The sequence below is a fragment of the Centruroides sculpturatus genome, unplaced genomic scaffold (assembly GCF_000671375.1).
Source record: "Centruroides sculpturatus isolate CEXI.00-Female unplaced genomic scaffold, Cexi_2.0 scaffold451, whole genome shotgun sequence".
Lineage (NCBI taxonomy): Eukaryota > Metazoa > Arthropoda > Arachnida > Scorpiones > Buthidae > Centruroides > Centruroides sculpturatus.
In genome coordinates, this window is record NW_019384669.1 from 275,834 (window position 1) to 297,776 (window position 21,943).

Below are 21,943 nucleotides of genomic sequence, written 5' to 3' on the forward strand. Positions count from 1 at the left end.
GGAGATCCGACGCATAGAAAAAATTGCCGTGGAACATGGTTATAACAAAGCCTTGGTCCGCGGCACAGGCATGGAAGTATTTATTCGAGGAGTTCGAGCAATGGCGGTTGGAGGGGTGAAACCCGACGCGCACATTTATTTATTTACATCGTTGGCAACATCGTTACGACGGTCGGGTCGAAACACGGCCAGTCACCACCTGAAGCAGACCTCGGTGGAGGTCGAAAGTATTTGTGGAATTTAATAGTGACATAACACTCGTTAAAAAGGTTTTTCGTGGGTTGTTACTTTTTAAGTGTTTAATATATTCATTAGCAACAAGACTACCATAAAGCAAACAAAAATGTTAAAAATAAAAATGTTTTCAGTTAATTTCAAGTAACTGCTTTTACAAATATTGATGTATAGCACAATTCTAACATTTAGATATAAACATCTACCGAAATCTAATGCTTAGCAAATAGACACCCACGATTACCTAACACCTCCCTCTAGTGCCAAATTTATTTGTAATTTGTAATTAATATTTCCAAATTATAGCCCGATTATTTACAGCAATCGTGGGTGTCTAATTGTAATATTGATTGCACTGTCAAATATGCCATCATTTTTAAGTTTATGAAGAAAAAATAGAGAGAAAATTAACAGATAAGAGACAAAAATTTATAAGGAAAATTACTGACACAAATTTGCATATCAGAAGACTGAATTAAGGATAATATATACAGTAGAGCGTCGTTTATCCGAATCAATTGGGGACTGGGGTGGTTCGGATAACTTATTTTTCGGATAACGAATCATGTACAAAAAAATATATTAATTTATCCCATGTTGAAATTTCTCTCCGTTGCGTGTCGCTTCGCATTGAATTTTCGTCGATGTTAAGCCTAACGAAGACTATTGTATCGTTAAAAATTATTTTTTTATTTTGTACAAACAAAATAAATTTATTGAAAAATATAAAAACAATAAAAAATTATACTTCAGATGTTAATTTAGTATCAAAAACGTAAAATATTTGAGTAGCCCGAGAAATAGCCGAAGATTGCAGCGCCACAGCACTAGCGAAAATTTAAATTTGCCGACCGGAATGCTTTCGGATAACGGACGTTTTGGATAACCAGCTTTCGGATAAACGACGCTCTACTGTATATATATTATCCTTAATTTGGCCTTGTGAGAAACAAATTTATATAGTAAATTTTTATTATTTAACTATTTAACTCCAATTTCATATTTCTAAAACATTTGTAAGCCTTACACTTTTATATCATTAAATAATTAAATAAATGAGAAATAATTAAAATTAAAAGTACAATTTAATTAATTAAACTAAATTAATGGGTTTTAAAAAGTCTGATTATCAATTAATAAAAATAACATTGTCTTCAAAAATGGAATTTTTAGGGGAAGGCAGTTTAGTTGGCTACTGGAGTGAGTGAACTTTTTAGTGGCTAGTGTAAAAACTAATTGCAACTGGATTCCTAGAATCTAAGAGAAATAAAATATAGTAGTAAATTAATTTCTCTTTTGTTACTTATTGCTGGAGTGGATTCGAATCCAGGTTCTTCAACAAAATCATGTAGAGGATGACCTTCATTGACTAGAAAACACATCTACTGTTTAAAGATGTTTATCAGAAAAACTAAACTTTATGCTTTCTAATGATTTAAGAACAACAGAATCTGAAAGAGACAACAGATTTAACTCCCTCTATGACACAATAGTTAGATTCTGAAAAAATGCCATGTTATGCAAATATAAGTTATACAAAAGAAAGGACTGGTACAAAAGAGTTAGGTTCCAAAGTTAGCAAACATATACTATTCTCTTTTCATAATTAAGAGCATTATGTTTATTAAAGCAATCAATAATTAACTAACAATCACAACCAAAAGTAGTGCATGTTTAATATTAAAGTTTTCTTCACTGATAAATACCATTAAATAAAAACATTTTCTTTTTGGCAAAATATAGTCATCTTCTGAGCTTTCCTGTTGACCTTAATCTAAAGTATCGACAACATCTTGGTTTTGCTCTACTTTTTTCATGCTGGCAACTGCCTAAGAGATCTTTATAAATTTAATCTTTTTATATAGTAACTTTCAATTTAATCTATAAAAACAAAACAAATGCAGAGTAAGTCTTTTGGGTTCATTTGGAGCACTATCATCAATGGCAGTAACACCTGGTTTACAGAAAAGTTAAATTAGGATGAAGAAAAACTGTACAGTCCCCTATAACATGGTAGATATGTTCCGGTTTTTATGAATCCATTTTCTACGAGTCCAGCCAATCACAGCCCGGCACGTATGCAGTTTACAGACTATGGCTGTTCGAAAGGTTTCTTCCATAAAATTAATCGATTCTAGACTAATTTGACTCAACATTTCCAAAATACGTATAATTTTTTGGGAATAATTCATATAAACTATGCTATAAACAAACAATCGTAGGATTACTTATCGAGCGTGCACCGTTCGACTACGCAATTGATTAAGCTTGTTTTCGTCGTGGAGCTTATCATCGAATGGCGCTCACGTGCTTCCTGATAAATTATTTTTTTTGCAAAAAATTTGCTGAATTTTGGAGACATTAATATAAATATAATTTTTATGGACGTTAAATAATAAATGGTTTTTAGTAGGTCCACTGCTCATTTAAACTCAACGGTTTGTACAATATCCGCTATTGGTCTAGATTCGACCAATCCTATTGCGACACAAGTCAGCGATGATGTTTTACTGAATTATAAGAGTTTTTTTAGCATGTTTGTACGAATACTGTTGCAATTTTTTCACCGTGATATAGGAATCCGAACTATAGGAACCCATGTTATAGGGGGGGTCGACTGTATAACCAATTCTCATTAAAAAAAAAACCAAATAAAAGGCCTGAAACAACATTGAAAATTTCAATATTCTAAAATAGGAAATATGAGACAACACACATGCTTGCTTGGATAAAAAATATTAAATAATGATGCACTTAAAAACTGTGACATTCATACTGGGATGCCTTCAATTCTTGAGTGAAACCATGTTAGAAGTGTAGGAATGCCATGTATGACGAAGACCTGTACTTCAGAAGATCATATACTTAACACTTTAATTTCCAGCAAAATTGTTTTATTTTAAATAATGTTTTTGGTCTAAGCTATCTTTATAATTCTAAATTAAAAGATGGTTATTAACAATGTTCAAAAATGGAACAAAGTTCAGAAATTTTTCATTTAAATAACATTATTTACACAACATGCCAGAAAAAGGAACAAATTCAAATGTAAATTGTGAATGAAAATCTTGCAGTTCAAATTACTTTTAAATGATATTCCATTCAAATAACACATCAAAAACAGGATAAATATATAGATATATACAGTAGAGCGTCATTTATCCGAATCCATTGGGGACTGGGGTTGTCGGATAACTTATTTTTCGGATAACCGATTATGTATGAAAAAATATATTAACCTATCCCATCCTAAAATTTTCTCCATTGCGTATCGCTTTGCGTTGAATTTTCGTCGATGTTAAGTCTAATGTAAACTTTTTAAAATAATAATCGTGGCTATTGTATCGTTGAAAATTATTTCTTTATTTTGTACAAACAAAATAAATATATTGAAAAATATAAAAACAAAATAAAAATTATACTTCAGAAGTTAATCTAGTATCAAAAACATTTAATTCAGCACAACACACAGTCCTCAGAAAAACACCACACAAAAGTGCCAGTGCTGCCAGCTAAAACACACACACCAACAAAAAAAACATATTGGAGTAGCCCAAGACATAGCGAAAGATTGCAGCACCACAGCACTAGCAAAAATTTAAATTTGCCAACTGGAATTCTTTTGGATAACTGACATTTCGGATAACCAACTTTCAGATAAATGACGCTCTACTGATAGATAGATAGATAGATAGATAGATAGATACAAATATACACAAGTAAATAATCAATTGACACCTTTGATCCCTCAAGAATCCAGCTGTCAATATAAATAGGACTATACTTAGTTAAATTAATAAAAAATGTCTGAAAATCCAAAAACGGATGGAAGAGTAAATCAAATCACAAACTTAATGAAAATCAAGTGTAAATATGGAATTATATATATATTATTAATTATTCAATTGAAAGAATCATTTTCTCTCTCTCTTCACTTATTGTTTCTCAGATAATAAGATTAGGTAAAGGGAAATAACACAAACACAGCATGTAAAATATAAATACAGATAGCCCTCGGTTTAAGCCGCAGTTCCATTCCTACAAAAGCCGGCGCAAATCGAATCGGCATAAAACGAACCCATATTTACACTGAGGTATAGGGTTAGGTTCTACATAAGTAAAAAATACGCAAATAATTTTGTTTATTAATACAATATAATACAAAATACAAATAAATTTAATTTTTTAAATATATTTTATCATAAAATAAAGTGAAATGTTTTTATTAAAAGATTTTAGTTTCGGATCTCTTACATTTTTCAGAAAAAGTATCCATCTTTAATTGTTTACATTTTTGTTTTCTTTCATTGAGAATTTCGGAATAAAGTCAAATGGATGCGATGATGCTCCTTTTTAAATTCACACTTCGCTCCCAATCATTGTCTAACTCACAAAGTTCAACTGTCAAACTTTCCATAGTCGAAAGGATACGTTAACCCGACGTAGAGCTACGGATGAGCGGAGACACTGATTGGTCGACCACCGGTCGTCGTAGCGCATATATAAGGTCAGTTTGAGCAGGAAAATTAAGGATAGATAGATATTGTCTGGCCAACGAGAAGTAGATATGTCTCACTAACGATAGTTTTTGATCGCCAGAAGTGCTACTGCATCGTAAGGTGTTTTCCTAAATGAACTGATACAGGATAAATTCAATGGCACTATGGATTCAAATGCCATTTATTGGACTATTAAGTTTGATAACTTGACTCGTGGGTACCTAAACGTTTAGTATTTTAATACTAATTTAATGCAAATGTATACATACCAATAATATTAAACAGAAAAAATAAATATATTCAATAAAAATCTTTGTTTTAATGAATGTACAATGTCACGGCTCGGTAAATACGTGAACACTAAAACAAAAATCAGTCTGGCATAGGGAAAATTGGGAATTACACAGAAAAATCGCGAATTGTGCAGCGGCATTATTGTGAATCAGCATAAACCAAGGGCTACCTGTATAATACATTAGTGTAGATACACAAATAAAAATTATCTGATATAAATGAAACTGGTAGTAGGTAATGACCTGATAGACAAAGCAACACTGAGAAAAAAGCAAAATAATATACTGGTTCACAGCCTACACTATCTAACACATCAGATAGCAAAATGCATATAACAAAAGATTGTATAGTCATGACTCTACTGACTCTAAATAATTAAAACATCTGTATAATGAAAATTCAACCTGTATGAATAAAAATATTTTTCCAACATAATAAAGTGCAAATTTCCATTATAATTAATATATTTACAACTTTATACGTTTTTAATTACACTTTTAAAAAATGTTAATATATTACAGTAGAGCGTCGTTTATCCGAATCCATTGGGGACTGGGGTCGTTCGGATAACTTATTTTTCGGATAACCGATTATGTATGAAAAAATATATTAACCTATCCCATCCTGAAATTTTTCTCTGTTGTGTGTCGCTTTGCATTGAATTTGCGTCGATATTAAGCCTAACATAAACATTTTAAAATAATAATTGTGGCTGTTGTATCGTTAAAAATTATTTATTTATTTTGTACAAACAAAATAAATATATTCAAAAATATAAAAACAATAAAAAATTATACTTCAGAAGTTAATTTAGTAGCAAAAACGTAAAATATTTGAGTAGCCCAAGACATAGCCAAAGATTGCAGCGCCACAGCACTGGCGNCTTTCTGACTCCAAAAAAATTCTTTATTCAGTGACACAAATATTTAATAATTAATAAATTAAAATCACCAATTTCATGAAAGTATAAGTGAACCTGTCTATAAGTGTGTTATTGTGCAAATTTATACAATAACACTCTTATAGACAGGTTGACTTGTGTTAATAAAGAATATTTGGCTCATCAAATAAAGAATTTTGTAATCAAAAGATATTTTTTTGCTTAACTGTAAACTTCTTATATATATCAAACTAAAATAAATTACAAAAAACATTTATGCTTATAATAAGAAATTATAATAAGATACAAACAGGAGAAGTACTCTTTGTAAAAATCATATTAAACAAGACATTGTACATACAAAAATCTGTATTTCTATTAAGTTTTATGGAGAATATAACAATCATTCAGTTGTGCAAGCTTTACCAAAACGTAAATTTTTTAAAATGAAATATTTTTCACAAAACATCACAATATACAAAGTTACTTAACAGACTAAAGAAGTTTATTTTATTGTAATCTAAAAAAGTAATTATTTAAGCTTTTATAAATAATATAGTATCCAATATAAAAATAAGCACAAGCTGTTTCACTAAAATACATCAAAACGTGCCAAACTTTTTATCCCCAGTTTATCCAGACTGTTTTCAAGCTGGTTAGAAATAAATCACAAATAAATTTGGCAGTAAGCATATGCAATGTCCTTGTGATAATAAAATAATGATTTTACACCTAAAGAAATATTAATTTGAGCATTCACACTCAAGGTTCACACGTCAAATGGATATGGTATTAGTTCTGTATGAATAAAAATATTTTTCCAACATAAGAAAGTGCAAATTTCCATTATAATTAATATAGTTAATTAAAATTTATATTAGAACAAAAAAACAAATTTAGAAACTACTACACAACTGAAAGGTAAAATGCCAATAAAATTATGATAAAAAAGTACAAGCAAAATCAAAAAAAATTTGCATTTCATTAAACTGAATAATACATATCATAGAAAATTCTTTAAAATTAATTTTTATACTGTATTCTAATTAATAATCAAAGTTTTTCAGTTTATCTTCTATAATTAGCTTCAAATTCTTAAAATTAAAAATAATTTAAAAACTAATTCCATGCAAAAAACACATTTCCTTACATAGTAGTCTTCTTAGACTTGGTGATGGTGTTATTGGTAGAACAAAATTGTTAGTTCTAAACATATATGCAATTTTTAAAGAAATGGGACCTAAATAGGGTATTGGAGATGTGCATTCCCTTTTTAAATAAATGGAATTTTTTTCTTTATTTTTCATTAAACTTTATATATTTCAAATAAAAGATTATCAAAAATAATTTCAATATTACTGATAATCTTCTGATAAAATTGCTCAGTAAATTAATATATACTACTGATGAAAAACAAGATCAAGACTAAACTAAAACAATTACATGTATCTTGTACAAATATGTTATGTTTAAAAAATATGAGAGGAAATTACAAAACTTCTTATATGTCAACAGTTATACCATGCACAAACCATAAAATTTAATTTTTGGAATTAATGTTTAAAAATTAAAAAATCATTGATAATAGATATACAGTATCAATATTTTTCAAAGGAATTATTTCTTTACAATAAGACAAGTTTTGTATAATTAAAATATGTAAATATATTTATGGTACAGTTTTTACTCTTTTTTTAAGACTATTTTTTGAAAATATGACAGTAACTAAGAATATTCAATTTTTCATTTTTATTCATCACTATACATTTTAATCATTATTTCAGTATTAATACATATATCATTATAATAATATCGTATGAAAATACAATTATGGCAGCAATATAAATTTTAAGTCATGTAATATAGGCATGACATTTTGCTTGATAAAATAAAGTAATTGCTACACAAAATTCTAGACTTTTTTTATATGAAGACTTATCAGCTAATTATTGTTTTGTCTCATTATTTACTTTCACTATCACATATTGTAGAATATTGCAAATAATAAAATTATAATCCAACTATAACCAGATTATATTTAGGATATCATAAAGCTAATTAATAATTAATAGCTTGAATATAAATCTGTTCTGAAAGTAGTTGTTTGAATACTCAAAAGGATCAAATTGGTTCAAACATAATTATCAGATTTATTCAATTAAAATTTTAACTTTTCAAGTTATATTCAATATACAATTTTATAAATCTCAATACATACGTGCATAAGCTCGCAAGCGAGGTAGATTAGGTGAAGCAGGAGGACTTTCTGGACTAGATGACATTCTTAAGCCTTTAATCTCTGGCCTAATAGCAAGTGAAGGTTGGACAGTGATGTTATGACGAAAATCTAAAAAAATTAATAATAAGAATTTTATTGCAATAAAATTTTAACAGTAATTTCAAAAGAAAAAAATTATTATAAAGCTTACAATTTTTACAAATATACATATATTCAGAATAGATAGGAGATATTAAGTGAAACCATATATAAAAGCAGAATATTAAAGAAATGTAAATTAAATAAAAACAATTAACATATAAAAAGAATTAGGTAGAAACATACTTTCTGACTCCAAAAAAATTCTTTATTCAGTGACACAAATATTTAATAATTAATAAATTAAAATCACCAATTTCATGAAAGTATAAGTGAACCTGTCTATAAGTGTGTTATTGTGCAAATTTATACAATAACACTCTTATAGACAGGTTGACTTGTGTTAATAAAGAATATTTGGCTCATCAAATAAAGAATTTTGTAATCAAAAGATATTTTTTTGCTTAACTGTAAACTTCTTATATATATCAAACTAAAATAAATTACAAAAAACATTTATGCTTATAATAAGAAATTATAATAAGATACAAACAGGAGAAGTACTCTTTGTAAAAATCATATTAAACAAGACATTGTACATACAAAAATCTGTATTTCTATTAAGTTTTATGGAGAATATAACAATCATTCAGTTGTGCAAGCTTTACCAAAACGTAAATTTTTTAAAATGAAATATTTTTCACAAAACATCACAATATACAAAGTTACTTAACAGACTAAAGAAGGCAATTCACAAAATCTAAAATAAAGTTAAAATTTAATTTTTAAATAAATAAATCATAATTTTTCAAATTAATCTTAACAAAAAGAAAAATCATCTTATGAGACAATATCTTAAGTAGTTATTAGCACATTTCTTTATTAATTGGTAAAATGTCTATTTAATTGTAAATAGCTAAATCCTACTAAATACTCAGTTGCTATACATTGTAATTAAAAAAAAAAACATCTCATATACAGTTTATTTTTACTCTTTCTGTCTGTGGGCACTAAGAAAGCTTTTTTATCAAGCCTATTGTAAGTTTAGTCAGGCCCACAATGGTGATGAAAGATGGACTCAACTACTAGGATAAACCACCCCACTAAAAACTTCATGGAGTTTTTTGACCAGTCCAAATTCATTCCCAAGTGTTCCAGAGAAGTCTGTAGGCTGTCACTTTAACTGCTCAGCAATTGGCAGCCACTCAACTACAGTCATCAAAAAGGACTAAAACTCTGCCAGATTAAAAGTGAATCAAATTAAAATATAATTACCTGAAGGCATACTAATTTGTTGTCCACCATATTTCAATAGTTTCAGTCGGCTCTTTTTAAATTTGCCTTTGCGCTTTTTTGGAGTTGGACGACCTTGCTGTTGTTGCAAAATCATGATATTTAACTCCCTTTCCAAAAGATCTATTTCTCTTTCTGCTAATTCTTGTTCTCTTTTCTTCAAAAATTCTTCCTGAATCTTTTGTTGTAGCAAAGCCTTTGTTAATTCTTCTTCTCGACAACGCAATTCCTAAAAATTACAATTGATTCCTTTTATTTTCAATATTAAATAAAATATGAAAGTATACATATCTTACAATAACATGTATTTATAATCAATGCATCAAAATCCCTCAGCACTTAATTAAATAATTTATTCTATAATTTAGCTATAGAATAAAGTAAAGTGAAGTTTATAAATTAAAAAATATTTATTTATATTTTATTATTAATTGCATGTAAAACCTTGTTTATTTTTAAATTTTTATTTGTATACATCAATTTCTTTAAAAATAATTTAATTGTACAATAAATTTTACATCATAAAGTGAAGAATGATAATGACTGAAATACAATATAAAATTATTTTATGTACTATTCAAAATTTTATATTATAATCTTGAAAACTCATTCAACAAAATAACAAAATATTATGATTAGCCAAGTTCAGTTACAAAATAATATGCATAAATGTGTTATTTACTTTATTATTATTACAAAATTTATAATTTTAATTAAATATTAAATTTAGTTTTACATTGCAATAAATGTCTTTAAATGAAAACCTCTGATTCATTTATTTATATCTAATAAATTTTTAATACATTTTAAATTTAATTTTACAAATGTTATATTTTTGGAACCTTTAAAATGTTGAATTGCATGTTAAAATATTTATATGGTAACTTTAAATTATGCCCTTCTAACTTAATGGCATCATAATTAAAAAATACAGGCAGCTCTCATATAATGCAATTATGAGGTTTCTATAAAGTTCTGTGTTGTTCAAAACTCTGTTATGTAACATTAAGAACTAATAGAAAAAAATTGTTACATTTGAAAAGCTAATAAAAATACACTAGCTTACTTTTTTAACTATCAGAAACTTAATTTTCACTGAAAATAGAAATAACTAAATGATTGTCTTACGAACTATGATAGATACCATATTTCCACACATTAAGAACATGTAAGAGCATGAATTCTCTTATACTTGCAGAAATATGGAATGGCATGTCAGATAAATTTTCTTTCTCTTTATTGCTACTAAGCACAATCAAATATAAATGTGTTTTCTCTAGCAAAATATCTTTATCTTCTGAAATTTTTCCTGCAACATCTAGATTTCATTATCAAAATTATCTTCTCAATAATTGAATCAATGACTTAAGTACAGTACATCAAACAAAACCTTTACCATCCAGTAAATAATTTTTATGTAAAAATTTGACAAATATTTTTGATCTTAAACAAGATCTGCATTTGAAATTGGTTCTTCACATTCCCAATTTAGAATGCTGTTGACCTGATGTAGATCTTGTGTAAGATTGAAAACATTTATTGAATTTTTACATTAAAATTATTTACTGAATGGTAAGGGTTTTGTTTGATGTATGTAGATTTAATTATCTTCTGTTAAAAAACCAGTAACCTAGATTTGTTTGTTTTCATCTGATAGCTTGATTTTTGCTTTTTAAATTTTATAGTATAGATTTTTAAGCTAATTTTTAAACTTTGTGCTCCTTTTAGTCAACAAATCTGGATTCAATAAGTAAGATTCTAACTGCTCCACTAAATTTATGCTTTCTTGTATGGATTTGTAGTGTAAAATTTGAAATTTTGAAAATGGGGCTTTCCTTCCTACTGACTTAGCAAGTTCCACTACTGCACCGATTCTAGTTTTTGTCAGTTTGACCATATTTTCAAAATGAACAGGCTCTGACCAAACAATCTTCTAATACACAATTAATATTGATGCCTTTACTTCTATAAGTGACAAGACAATGATTCTGACACAATCAAGAATTACAAAAAGTTTTTATGCTTCCATCACTTCAATATTTTCAGACTCATTTTTCTAAAAGCTATTATAACAATTTTTCTAAGTAATGAGTTTTAAATTTGAATATAACAAATTCACAAAAAAATAAAAATGTTAAAATATTTTATCCAATGTAATAGCAAAGATCAATTCTCCACACAAATTCTCAAAAATACAAAATGTTTACTTTGAAATGCCACAATTTTAATTATCAATAACTTAAGCCACATATTCTTTTTATTATATACAACTATATATTATTAATAAACAAACCTTAGTCTTTCTGACAACACTGCTGTTGCTGCTGCTGCTTTGGTTATATATTAAAAATGGCTACTTCTAAACCCTCAAACTACCACTAAATAGATATTGTTATGTAATATGTTGAGCTAAGATCAATCATAAGTATGCAGCAAAAGTTCAGAAATGAGTGTGGAACTTCTTAGTACTAAATATAAAGGTAATTTGAGGACTATACAAATAGTTTAAAAAAACCAGAAATGCCCAAGATAAAACTCTTCTTCAAAAATTTATATCATAAAATAATTAACTGAAAATGTTGAAAGCTCATTTTTTTTTATCTGAATTTCCTCAAAGAAAAATTCCAATTAAAAAATTGTGTAAATATATTGACAAAATTTAAAACAATGAATCAGTAAAAAATTCATAAAAAATTTTTGTTGTAAATTCTAAAAATTTTTTATAAAAAATAGTGGTTCAAACGAGCCTGACCAAATTCAACACCCAATGCTTTAACATTTCTCTACAACAATGTTCAAAAATCAGATAACTGGGAATCATATTCTAGACATTTATGATTGCAAACTCTCAGAACCATAAAATTTTGTTAAATTTTGTCAAAACCTTTAAATCTTTGATTTTTATTTGTGGGAACGTTTAAAGGATCTTGTCTACAAAATTTCCCCAAATATAGAGAAACTTCAGGAATCCATTACCCTCTGTGTGAAGTCAATAAAGAAATTCTCAATTGTTAAAAATACATAGAAGAAACTAAAATGTCTTCATAGCTCCATCATGTCGAATCACAGGAACAGAATTTTTGTCATCTCAGCAATGGATACGTTGCTGGGACTGCAAAGGTAATTGTTCTTGTAATATGTATTTTTAATATAAAATATCAGCTAATTTTAATTGAAACTATGTATTTTTCATTTCTGACTTATCACTAGCAAAGATTTTAAAACTGTTTTGCATATTTTTATAGAAGCATATACTCTAATATAAGATCACCTCTGTAAAACAAGACTGTCCCCAGTGATTGGACATGATGGAGATATGAAGATGTTTTAGTTCTTCCATGTATTTTTTGTGAAATACCATCAGCCATTTTAATTGAAATTCTCAATTTTATTTTCAATAACATATGTATTCAAATACATTATGTGCAAAGTAAGCATGGCAGCCATGCTGAACAGATACTGAAATAAACTTTAATGTTTGTGTAATATATATGCATTTATAATAAAAAGGATATACAGTTTGTTATTAAAAATTAAAATTGTGGCATTTCAAAGTAAACACACTGTACCAAGTTGATCAAGGATTGTTTCAATTCTCTAACTGTGTTACAACAAAATAATGTTAGACTAAAATTGTATTGTAAAAGTGCCATGTTATATAGTGTTATCTGTATAAGATGGAAAAATTCATGGCTTCATTACAAAAAAAGTTCTCAAATTTCTAAGCAATAAATCAACAAATATTAAACTACAGTTAAAAAATTATTATATAATTACAGTTGAATTTTTAATACTTTAAAATAATAGATAAGATTTTGAAAATAAAATTTTCAGATCTAATTCTAGAAAAACTTCATATTATGAAAATATTAATTAAGAATAAATTTTGTGCAAAGTATACAAACATTTCAATAAAAAGTTGAGATTGTAAAATAATGAAAAACAGGCATTCAAATTATTTTTAATTTAAAAAAGTTTTAGGTAAATACTAGAATGAAAACATAAAATGAAAGTAAAACTAAAAGCAATAATTGTTATATTTAAGTAGCACATAAAATAATCAGTTAATTAAATATCAAATCCTTCAGTTTTAATTAAAACTTCATACCTTTTCTTTGCATCTGAGTTCATGAAACATTTCTGCTATTTCATGTTTCCAATCTTCTTGTAAAGTATGGAATGATTCTTGGGGTGTATTCATGAAAGGTGATCTAGAAATATCTTCCAGTTCCCTGAGGATATCCACAAATGTTGGTCTGCCATGAGGATCAGGATTCCAACAGGCTAAAAATTTAAACATTAACAATATCTATAAATAATCAATTAATTAATTATTTGTTATTTATGTTCTATTAATTAATTAATTAGGTATGATATTTCTCTAAATAATATTTTTTATTACAATTAACTTTACAGAACATTCTTCAAATGTATAAAAATAATTACTCATAATATAACAGTAACATACACTTTCATAATAAGTAATTTAGTATGAAAAATAAAACAATTTTTTGTACTTCTTAATTTTTTGTGTTACCAAAAATATTTTATATTTATGGAAACTTTTATATATTTATTTGTATTTATTTTACTAGTATTTATGTTAAATTATGTAATAAATCTCATTATTAACTTTTATTGTTTATTAATGATCTGTTAAATTAAAAATAAGGAAAATTAAAACAATCATAAATTATCAACAAAATAATCAATAATAATAGACTATGTCAAAAACATAGTCTATTATTTTTGATTATTTTGTTTCTTTTGTTTGTTTTGTTACAAAATAATTAAATTACATTAAAGAAACAAATTTAATAACCAGAAAAATACTGTTTTAATAGAGTTTAAAAAACAAATAGAATATAGATTCCAATGCTTTTGTATTTGTATCCATCATCATCAGCCCATCATTAGGATGATCATAATCATGTTTCTGACAATGGATAAACTCCAAAAGCACTAGTATTTATGTTTTTATGTTCTATTTTATTTTTAAAATCCATAAAAGCAAATGTTTCTCTATTAATAAATTTAACACTAAACGTAAGTGGTGTTTATCATCTTTTAGTGTCAAATTTGTAAGACTTAAACTCACAACCACTATTTCCAAAGGATTGTAATTCTTCAATGTTTTCTTCCAGATATTTATAAATTATTAATTATACTAATTTAAAAATTTAGCTTTATTACATTTATTACAAAATGATGGTACTATTTACTTCAATATCAAATCTGTTACTATCTAAATTAATTTATGTCATAAATATAGCCAATAATTTTCAGAATAATTAACTCAATATTTTAAAATAAAAAAAAATAATAAAACTTGTTTCATTTTACAAATTAGAAATAATAAGCTAAACAATTGCCATAACGAATCAGGTTACTTTACCACTACTATTAATACAGCAATTGTTTGGCTTATTATTATAAACATTGGTCTTTAATATGTTTATAGATGAATTCAAATCAGAAATAAAATATACTCAACAAAATTTACACAGACTTGTCATTTAAGCTGTTGTTCTGACAACATGCAGACATTCAAACATTTAAATTTAAAAAATGTTTCAAAAACTTTTCATCTTATGTTAAAAAGGGCAAATCTCTGAAAATGTTTATGAATAAAAGGAATGGACAGGCCTTCTAATTTATACGAGTATAATTACAGTTTTCTGTTTTAGTTTTATAGCATGCTATTTCAAGCTGTTTAATTATATCTTTTTACTGTTTCAGGGAATTTCATTTCCACAAAAAATTTTGTAAATTATTAGTTATGGAATACTCAACTAAACTCCATTCTTTATTTTTAAATGTTTGTAAAAGAAATTCAAAACTTAAATGTGTAAATGTCTACATCTGTTTTGGGAAAGTTTAGTTTTTCCAATCACAGATCATTTAAAGCATAAATATTTGAAAATTTAAATATTTATTTGTGAGAAATTATGAAATGAGCCACTATAATACAGCATAAATAAAACAATAATTTGCAATTAAAATTCATATTTAAATATCAAAACCTATTTATAGAATTCAGCTTTAACTTGTTAATTACTTCAACATATTAAAATCTTAAAAACTTAAAAGAATATCTTAACTTACTCAATCACTTACTTACTTATTAACTTATTCAATTTTTATATACAGTAATTCCTTCATTTATGCAAATTCACTTTAACACAGCTGAAAATTTTTTTAATTTTAAATAATTATGTAGATACTATAAGTCACCACAATGCATAAGATTAAATGCATTAAAATAAATTAACTTTACATGCATGTATACTAATTTATATATATTGTATATTTATACAAGTTTGAGAGTTCTCAAATTAATTTATTCCATAATCTTATCTACAGTTATATAGCAGGCATATGTAATGTAGTAAAAAATGACAGTGAAGCTACAGTTCTGAGATATTAACATAAATGTGTCTGTACATTTATCTTGAAATGACAGTAGTGTTTTTATATATTACAATGCTTGTATTTTTTTCTACATATTATGTTGTATTTAACATATAATATATTAATTCATAAGAAATATCTTTAGATCTTATGATGTGGGAAATAAAACAGTTTAACATCTCTGTTGTGTCAAAATGCAAATAACCTTCTATTATAAACAAAATATTTGTACAAATATATCAATAGGAATAAAATAAGTTATAAATTCTAAAAGCTTATTAAATATACTTCATTTTACTTATAGGGTTTATTATTCTGTAACTTACAGGTCCCATGTTATTAAGCATTAAAGTGAAGTTATGTATTTTGTGCCACAACTCCATGATTCCATTTAGGCAGTTTTCATAGAACAAACTAATCACATAAGTGGAAAGATTACTGTATTAGGTCAGGATTTATTGTAACACATATATAAATTAAAATTTATCTTATTTATTGTAGTTATTATATTAAAGATTTTGTTAATTGTATATACAAACCTTCCATAAGGCATGAAAATGGGGTAGGACAAGTGGAAGGAATAGGAAGAGTTAATTTGTTGACTGCAACACCATAAGCTACTGCTAATGCATCTATGCCCTTATACGGAGTTTCTCCTGTTAGAAGTTCCCATAGCAATACACCATAACTATAAAGAAGAAAATATATTAAAATATATTTTCAAAAACATTTAAGAAATCAAACTGAAATCACATAATGATATAAAAAAGTAATCAATTTTACTTTTTAGCATGTGCTTTTAAATTAAATCACTATCATTATTGAATTTATCATTAACTTTGTTTTTCCTCTCTCTGCTGATCCGAGATATTCAGTTGTTTGCCGCCTTTTTTACATTCCACAACAACATTTTTCATATCCTTAATGTCAAGAGATAATTCTGCATCTGGAGACCTGCTATTAAGACTAATATCCAAGTTTTAATTCATCTTTTCTAAATTAGAAGGGACTTTTCTAATGTAGGCTTTTTAATTTATTAATTACAATTTTTATAAATTTCCTTAATTAAAAAAAAGCTTAAAATTTAAATAAGTAATAAGATATATATAAGAATTTTTTAAATTTTAATATTTGTTTAAATAAATTTACTATCAAAAAACTTTTTCATATTATTTCTACAGCATAAAATGTATTTTCAATTCACATTTCAAAAAGAGTTGAAAATTTAAATCTCATTTAAGATCAAAAATTATCTAAATTTAATTAATAAGTAATAACTTTGGTACAATTTTTATAAAACCTTTAAAAAATTTTTAATAAATGGGTAAAAAACTTTATTATAAACTATATCACAATATTTTAATTTTTGAAGTTAGACTATTTACAAAAACATATTAATATTTTCGAGTCTATCATTAAATCCTTTTCACACAATGATCCTTTTCCACCTCGAAAATATTAATATGTTTTTGTAAATAGTCTAACTTCAAAAATTAAAATATAGAAGGTTTTATAATGGTATTTATATGAGAACATTGCATATGTACCGGAGTTTTAAAAATTGTTTCTCTCTCTTAAAGACATGTAAGTAAATATGTTGGAGTTGCCGTGAGAAAATCAACCAACACGAATCAAAATGTAAAGATTTTTGTGATCGTAATAGTGTCAAGTCTAATAACCATTTCATTGTTTTTAATAGCACTGAAGAGGGGCTATGAATTTACAACAGCCTGAAATACATATTATGTATAATCTATTTAAGAATATACTACAATAAAGTCTTAAGTAATAACTTGGAGGTGCTGTGAGAAAATCAACTGATACGGATTAGAGTGATTTTACATATAACTGTATTATACAGCATCCATACTACATAGTAACCTTTTCTATGTTATAATTTCAGTATTAGACAATTTTCAATTGGAAAGTATGATAATTATAAAAGCCAAATAAAATTAAAACAATCTTCTTAATTCCAGCAAAATTATTTAATAACAAACATTTTCAACCTATTTAATGCAATAGGAATAAACAATCAGAATAAAGATCAAATTCAAATTTTTGAATGTATGTATAATATATTCAAAAATAGAATCTATAACTGCCAAAAACTAATAACAAAATAAAATATTTAAATGATTATTTTTTATTTTAGTTTATTTTATAAACTATGCAGTGTGTGATAACTACAGTTACTAGAAGAACAAGTAAAGTTAAAATAGATGCTAAAGTAAGGTAAACAAGATTATAAAAGTCATCTCAAAAACTGATTTACAGGCCATAGAAATGTTCTTAAAGATTTTCATATTAATGCATTTGGCTTTTTCATCAGATAAATATATTTCAAGTTGCCCTAAATGCTTCAAGTCAGAGATTTCTCCTACTGGTCTGACAATGAAGGTGTCACATAGATCTGCCATATAAGTGACCGACGTGTCGTATGGATTCCTCTCGTGACATCAATTCATGTTGGTCCCATGCATGCTATAAGGGATCGAGAAGTTGCTTCAATATATTCCTGTTTGGTGTCAAATCTCATACTGTATTGGTATTTTATGAATTCCAGGAACTGTATGCATATCTATTCCAGGCATAATTGTGAAAATGAAAGAAATAAAAAATAGAGAAAATGGTGAGAAAGCTATCATCCTTTTTAACCCAAATTCAATATCATCTACAGGGCAAGAGTCAAAGCAAAAAACATGCAATTATGCTATAAAAGGAATTCAACAATACACTAGCTCCTAAGAAATGAGAAAAGCAGACAAGATTTCCTTTCAACATTTTTGTTTATTAAAATTTTTGCTGGAAGTAAACAAAGTGGCTTCCTGTTTGTTAATGAAGTCTAATGATCAACAAAATCTAGTAAAACAACTTTAAGATAAAAAGCAGAATTACTGAAACTTGTTTAATTATCTCTTTATCCATTATTTCATTTATTTTGTTAATTCTTTCACAAATAAGCAAATTCCAGTTTCGCAAATATGTAAAATAGCAGAAAACAAAACTACAAATAGACAAAATTTGCAAATAAAAACATATAAAGCATTTACTGGAATATAAATTATTAATATGATAAATGTTAATATTTAATTAAAATTAGTTACATTCTTGATATTATTTACTATTTTGATATTTTTATTATAATTAGAGATTATAATGATATCTTTTTACATATCAAAAAGAATCTTGCAGATATGCAGTTCTTAATTCTTTAAATCATTTTATTCTTTATTTCTAACGAAATATGAAAGATTATTTTATTTTCAGATTTCTAGAATATATACTATATTCCAATCTAAATATATAAAATTACTTGTCCTGACTGACTGACTGACTGATTCATCATTGCCCAGAGCAAATCGCTGAACCTAAAGAGGAAATTTGGTACATAGTTAGGGTACGTCATGAAAACACACATTAAGAAGAGATTTTTCAAAATTCCCCCGTGGGAGGAAAGGGAGAGGATTAAGGCTTAACCTGAAGAATGGCTTCTACTGTACTATTTTAGATGCGATTTTTTATTTTCAACTACATTTAGTCTTCATTGAGTACTTAGGTGTATTAAATTGCTAACATTTCAGACATTGTTATAAATATTTTTATACATTTCGATTTTTTAACCAAATGTTCAAACTGTTTTAAATTTGAATTTGTTATTGCATATTGGTTCAATTATAGAATGATTGTAAATGTTCCAGAAAATTGATCAAATTGAAAACAGTTTGTTTGATTCTCAGCAATTCTCATCATTCTTAGCGGTAGGTGTTATATAATAATTACTATGATTGTTGAAATACTGAATATAAATGGGGTTTGCTTGCAAAACCCCCATGGGCAAAGTTGCAGGTAACAGCTAGTTCATTATATAAATATAAATCTGTGATTTACTTGTTTAACAAACTTCAAAAACAATTTTTTTTAAATTCAACTTTGCAAAAAGGTGCAACACAATAAACTTCTTGAAGTATACAGTCTTCTAAAATGAATGCTACCATTTTACATTACTGTAATTATGTTAATTATTATCTAAGAAGTAAGCAACATATACTAATCAACAGAGTAACTGTCCAATTTTCTTCTTCCATTTTCATTCAAATGTCTTGTTATCGACTCTATCTAGAAAGCTTTCTAGGAGTTATAGAATTCAGCTGCTACAAGAGAAGTGACAACAGATATGCTGTAGTGAGTGTAGGAAGAATTTGAGTATTGGCTAGATATGTGCATGTAACACAAGGTGTACACATTGAGAAAATGTAACTGCCAAATGTAAAGTTTGGACAATTGGTTAAACATCGAAAAACTGTCCAAGCTTCACATTTGGACTAGTCAGGTATGGTTCTACCCCCAGTAGTGGAGAATAAACATAGGAAATTTTTAAAGTATTTTTCCACGCATTTCCACGCGATACCCCGAAAAGAATTTAACAAACATATCCGTCCTTCACCACTGCACACTATCACCCTGGACGGATATATCCATCCTTCACTGCTGAGTGGTTAATATACATTACAACATTCTGAGATAATAATTAGCATAATTACAGTAATTTAAAATGGTAGCATTCTTCTTAGATCTTCAGCAAAATAGCCAAACATTCTTTACCTTCAGTTCCCTTAAACAAGAAATACAGAATTACATTCTTACATAATGGTGCACGATGACGCCAAGGTTTGGTTCATTTTAATAATTTATGAAAACTTACTTTAATGGAATTTTCTAATATTTAAAAATTTTGAAAAGCAGCTATCTAATTATTTTTATAAAGATAAATAATTTCAGCACAATCTAGTAGTATTTTGAAAATTTTGTATACCTATTTAAAAACAAATATGAAATTAAAACATTACCTCCAAACATCACTAGCTTTAGAAAATGTAGATGATTTGATCACTTCTGGAGCCATCCAAGCATAAGTACCAGCTGCAGACATTCTAGTCGTCTTATAGAGTTCACGGGCCAAACCAAAATCTGTTATCTTTAAAGTTTTATTCTTCAAGGCACCATTTTCCATAGGTTCACTAAGTAATACTGAAATTATATTTTATATTACTATTTATTTCAAAAATACCATGTATGAATTAATTTTCTTATAATCCATAACAAAATATTTATTTCTTTATTACTATTTGACAGAAAAAAAAGTGTCTCTTATAGTTTAGAGTCACAGTAAGTCTAAACTTTGTCCTGATTTCTACTATATACATACATACATTAAATGCAAATAAATAATGTAGTCCTAAATATAAGTGTAAATCTTTAAATGGCCAGATGTTTCGCACGAATATACTTCACTCACATTTATGCTCTATGCTTTCAAGAATCATGTTGACAAGCACCAAAATCACCACTGGGAAATATTTTTATTAAAGTGGCGATAAAAATATAATACTGGCAATAAAAACCCTAGTCTACTTATTTTGACATTCAGCACAAAATTGAGTCACAAAGCACACTTCAAGAAAAACAGCAGAATGTCAAACTCCTGTGAGATGAAGTCTCATGCACCACACACACTTAACAATGTCATAGTATCACATGACAAGTTCAAATAGGAAAGCATGAAGTGAATTTTTTTTTATCAACTAACAGAAACTTTGGGAAACTTTTGAAGTGACATTTTTTTTTCATTTTGATCCAGATATAACAGGTAGCTGAGCGATATACATAAAGTAATAATAAAGGTAACAAGATATAACATTGTTTATGAAAAAAACCCTGACAATTTTTCAACTGATCCATAACAACATGGACAATCTAAAACCAGCAGAGAGGCCAGACACAAACAGCATACCAATATATGACAACAGATATGAGATTCCAAGAAAGTACTGTCATAATAACAAATAATTTAATCATCAAGATGAAAAAACATGTGTACATTGTAAATAAGGGACTATGTCTAATGAATTTAGCTATCTTTGCATCAGAACCAGGTATAAAGTCCAATGGAATAAAGCTAAAATAATACATTGGTACATAATGTTAATACATTATTGGTATTTAAGAACTCTA

General features: G+C 26.9%; 1 protein-coding gene across 2 annotated transcripts in view; it reads right to left on the bottom strand.

The window, feature by feature from the left end:
- LOC111626678 (mitogen-activated protein kinase kinase kinase 9-like) overlaps positions 1-21,943 on the bottom strand; it is a 98,288-nt gene that overhangs the window by 26,539 nt on the left and 49,806 nt on the right. For both annotated transcript variants that reach the window (XM_023370156.1, XM_023370157.1), the window contains exons 2-6: positions 20,779-20,959; positions 16,468-16,616; positions 13,626-13,801; positions 9,500-9,746; positions 8,126-8,254 (exon numbers count right to left, since the gene is read on the bottom strand). In XM_023370156.1, coding sequence (XP_023225924.1) covers positions 8,126-8,254; positions 9,500-9,746; positions 13,626-13,801; positions 16,468-16,616; positions 20,779-20,959 — 882 coding nt within the window. The remainder of the gene's footprint in view (positions 1-8,125; positions 8,255-9,499; positions 9,747-13,625; positions 13,802-16,467; positions 16,617-20,778; positions 20,960-21,943) is intronic.